Source organism: Sinocyclocheilus anshuiensis, unplaced genomic scaffold, assembly GCF_001515605.1.
Source record: "Sinocyclocheilus anshuiensis isolate Anshui unplaced genomic scaffold, SAMN03320099.WGS_v1.1 scaffold537, whole genome shotgun sequence".
NCBI classification, from domain to species: domain Eukaryota; kingdom Metazoa; phylum Chordata; class Actinopteri; order Cypriniformes; family Cyprinidae; genus Sinocyclocheilus; species Sinocyclocheilus anshuiensis.
Window position 1 is genome coordinate 357595 of NW_015539854.1, and position 4669 is coordinate 362263.

At 35.3% G+C, this 4669-nt stretch overlaps 2 protein-coding genes across 3 annotated transcripts in view; both read right to left on the reverse strand.

The window, feature by feature from the left end:
• LOC107684755 (ataxin-7-like protein 3) overlaps positions 1-1957 on the reverse strand; it is an 8760-nt gene extending 6803 nt beyond the window's left edge. For both annotated transcript variants that reach the window (XM_016481110.1, XM_016481111.1), the window contains exons 1-3: positions 1703-1957; positions 933-1053; positions 545-677 (exon numbers count right to left, since the gene is read on the reverse strand). In XM_016481110.1, coding sequence (XP_016336596.1) covers positions 545-677; positions 933-983 — 184 coding nt within the window. In that variant the 5' untranslated portion in view covers positions 984-1053; positions 1703-1957. The remainder of the gene's footprint in view (positions 1-544; positions 678-932; positions 1054-1702) is intronic.
• A 2196-nt stretch (positions 1958-4153) lies between these two features.
• The window catches only part of LOC107684772 (band 3 anion exchange protein-like), a 19906-nt gene continuing 19390 nt past the window's right edge, over positions 4154-4669 (reverse strand). The window contains exon 17 of the mRNA XM_016481131.1: positions 4154-4234. Coding sequence (XP_016336617.1) covers positions 4154-4234 — 81 coding nt within the window. The remainder of the gene's footprint in view (positions 4235-4669) is intronic.

Genomic DNA, 4669 nt, shown 5'->3' on the forward strand with positions numbered 1-4669 from the left:
GCTTGTGTGCTGCAAACACATACCAGCTTCATCACTGTGTCTGTCACGTGACTCTGTTCCCCTTTCGGGCTCTGTCTTTACATTTATTTTGAAAGCTGAAGCTCGCGATTATGGTAAGGGGCGTTACATTTCCGACGAGTGTTTGCGGTGTTCGGCCAATCACAATGCACTGGGTTAGCTGGCCAATCAGAGCAGACTGCGCTTGTCGGAAGGAGGGACTTTGTAGAAAACGAAGCGTTTGAGAGAGGCGGGGCATAGAGGACCTACAATAATGTACAGTATTTGAAAAATAATGTGTTTTTTGAACATTAAAGCATGTCAACATATTCTGTTACACCAAATACACAAAATAATTATCTTTAAAAAAGCATCATATGACCCCTTTAAAGAGCTCAAGCAAAGTGCTTATAATAGATGGAATATTATTGTGTCTTTGTGTGAACGCTAATAGCTATTGTTATAGTTATCATTCTTTGTGTGAACGGGCATTAAGTCCCAGAATGCAAATTCAATGTCATATTTAAGAAACATGTGAGACTCTCACCAAAGTCCTTCATACTCTCCTGGTCTGTATCATCCAGAAAAAAGTATCCCTGTTTGACAGCCCTGTGAACTTCAAAACAAAGACCCAAACAGGCGTCCTCCACCAGGTCAGACAGGATCTCCTGAGCAAAGCCCTGTGGAAGAAGGCACAACACACGCATGTATTAACACGCTTGAAACACACTGTAACCTTCAGAAGGATACACATCACATTCGCAATGCGCTCACTAGACACATCAGCTGGGAAAACCAATGAAATGTGTGTAAAATGTATACCACGGGACAGGCTTCATGACGCAGAGGTGAAACACCCACATGTGTTTGTTTATTCAACACAGATCTAATGATGCAGAATACAACATATGGAAAACAAAGGCGTACCCACTGACCTCCATCTTACTGTTGTCCATACTGGACAGAGACACGTCCTCCATTTTCATTTGCAAAAGCTCCAGGAGAAAGCACTGCTGTCTACATGCTGTAGTGCAGCAGTCTTGGGCTGAGGAGAGGCTGAAACAACAACAACAACAACAACCAAACAAAGGAAGACACAGGCAGGGCATGAGACAACAATATATGATTCCGTCTGCCTTTAAAAGGTCATACAAAACGAAAGTCCTGACCATGTAGTTCTGCTTTCGCTTGTGATATTATGAGTAATTGAATGTATCAACGACGCACGCTACTGTATAAAGCAACTGCTAGAGGAACCAATGATACGTCACTGCATTGCCTTGATAACACTGCACACTGCAAACACTCGACTACCGCAATGATAAAGGTTGTTTCATATTAATAGCTGTAAGAAACATCATATATTTTAATAAAACAGATCACAATAATATGTAACATTACACCCCGTCTCGCCTACAGACTGAAATATCAGGTTCCGTTCAGTAGCTTGAACACATAAACTAAAAAGCTTTAATGGCATAAGATAATAAAAGACAAGATATGTTCATTAAACATGATTGCTGCAAAAACGGTATCATTATGAGGACATTCACAAGGTAAGGTTTGCGCCTATTTAACAATAGTGACTTGAAATCGAGTCGTAAGAATTTGTACTTAAAAAAAAAACGACTGCGAAAATCCCAACACATGCTTTGACGTGATCTACATTGTTTATCTGCATTATATGGACATTACTGTCACTCACCAGCTCTGGAATGGAGGCTGTTGCTGTTGTCGGTCTGTTCACTGCACTGCCTGAGGCTGCTCATCTGATCATATCAATAAACAAATCTGATAAGAATCTACTAGTTCTTTGTCCAATTAATGGTTTGCACATGAAAAGTAACACACACAAAAGGTCCGAAGAGACATTTCCCTAAAAGTATTTCCTCACAGACAAAAACAGAAGAGTTCCACATTCGGATTTCAATCTCTTATCCCCATCTGCAGACTTCCATTTCCCTTTACCCAGACCTGACCAATCGATCCCCGTTCAACTTATTCCGACCGCCTCACCGCTGAATCGCCTAGCCAGGTCTGATAGAAGGAAAATGGAAATCAACTGATGAACGTTTTGACTACGGAGTTCCAGGTGTATTCGTAATTTGGTCAGGTATAACTTGTAATTTGCACAAAATTAGCTATTTTGTTCGCCATTAGATAATAATACACATAATAATATCGAATTCTATGTAAATTTGTAAAAAAAAAAAGTATGTGCAAATAAAACTATACTTGAAACGTGGTGTATTTAGGTTTTGTAGTAAATAAGCGAAGGAACGATCTGAAAAATTAGGGGAGCAAAAACCGTCTCTTCAAAGACTCATCATCGCTATATATAAGGAACAGATTTAACTTAGCCTTTTAATTAGATATACATTTTGACCAACACGCATACATAGAGCATATCAAATATAGTAACAAAATATCAAACGTTTCAAAAATATCAGAGGATTTCTTCCCATTTAAAATTAAGTTCATTGAAAATAATTACATTAGGAGATTTGTTTTTGTCATTTGAAAGTGCCTTTGTGTTACTTTTTGTTTGCTTGCTTATTTATTTAATTTGATTTATTCACTAATGTATACATTTTTCTTTTTTTTTAATGATTTGTATTTGCTTTTTCCTTTAAAAGTTTATTTGTATTATGTTAATTAATTTTATATGGTTATTTATTTATTTACTTACAAGTCTTGGCAACCTATAGGGAATAGTTAGGTACATATATATTTGGACACAGGCACAATTTTTTTTTATTATTTTAGCTGCTGACCAAAACATATTCAAGTTACAGTTATATAATGATCTCCTGATCTCAACCCGATTGAGCACGCATTTCACACTTACAAAACTAAAGGCAGAAAGACCCACAAACAAACAACCGAAGTCAGCTGCAGTAAAGGTCTGGCAAAACATCACAAAGGAGAAAACCCAGTCTCTGGTGATGTCCATGAGTTCCAGACTTAAGGCAGTCATTGCCTGCAAAGGATTCTCAACAAAATATTAAAAAAAATAAAATTTTATTTATCATCATATTTATTTGTCAAATTACATTTGAGCCCCCGGAAATGGGGGGACTGTGTATAAAAATGGTTGTAATTCCTAAGCATTTTATGTTATATTTTTGTCCCTTGAATTAAAGCTTAAAGTCTGCACTTGAATTTCATCTTGATTGTTTCATTTTGAATTCTATTCTGGTGGCATACAGAGCCGAAATTATGAAAATTGTGTCAGTGTCCAAATATATATGGACCTAACTGTATATCTGCAATATGCAACAGATTTTTATGTGAATTAGCTTATCATTAATGTTAGATAATTCTGCATATGGTAAATAATAAAAGAATATTGGTTAAAGCTCTTCTAAATATTATTGATCATCAGAGTACCCTACCATACGTTTCTATGTTTTTTACAACCAATTTTCAATAAAAATTAATTGGTTTGTTAGTGTGAATGATGAGCTGCACCTGAAATGTTGAGGTAACCGTAGGCTCCAATAAGTTATATAATTTTTGACAGTTTTGATAATACAGAAAAACAACAAACTATCAGGCATATTTTTTTCAGAATTTATTATATATATATATATATTTTAAATATTTCACATTTATGCTGTGTAACATTGGCTGTTTGTCTTATGTGTCTGTAACATGGAAAGGAAATAAGCTTGTTTGATGTAGATTTAGGTTTAAGTCATTCACTGACGTCTAGACTGGTAATAGCAGTTTATATTAAGGGAGAAGTGAATCTACTCCTCCAACAAGACAGGATTTATAAAAAATTATTTCTTTATAATGCAAGAACAATATCATATCTTTGTGATGTGCTGGTTCCATGTGTATTTTCATAATGCAGTACCTAATGAATGTCAGTGCAAATGTTATAAAAGGAACTTGAATGTACATCCAAATTTAGCATGTCATGATGATATGTCATCTTGTAAGAACTGTAATGGACCATTATAACAACAATTAACAGAGAACCCCTCCCCCCAAACACACCAAAAAAACGATACAATTTAATTCCTCAATTTTGTCAAAGTTGCATGAAAAGGGGGTTGAAGTTGGGCATCATCTTGTCAAAATTTTTTATGCTGCGGATGCACTCTAAAAAGTTGATTGTGAAAAATGAGTTTGGTTCCAGGAAAATGATCTATAACGGCATCTGTGTTTCAGAATACACATCCACTCCCGGTTCCTCTTCAAATGTTGCCTTTGCATCATCGCCGTCAAGCTGTATTGAAGATATTAGGTAGAAAGGAAATTATTTAGATATGTTAATTGATAGTTAAACATTTTGCCGCTTTGCATTTTCTACATATTAGGCATTTGAATAAGAGTGAATGTATAACTGAATGAATACTGTATATGCAGTATTCAGCAAGGATGCAGTAAATTGTTCAAAAGGGACAGTAAGGACATTTATAATGTTACAGATAATTTCTGTTTTAAATAAATGCTGTTCCTGTGAACCTTCTATTTACCAGAGAATCCTGAAAAAGATGTATCATGTTTTCCACTTAAATATTAAAGCAACAAAAACTGTTTTCAACATTAATAATAATAAGAACCATTATTAATAACTGAAGACCAATTATAACTGAAAATAATCAAACAAATCTGCATGATTTCTAAAGGATCATGTGACACTGAAGACTGGCGTAATGAT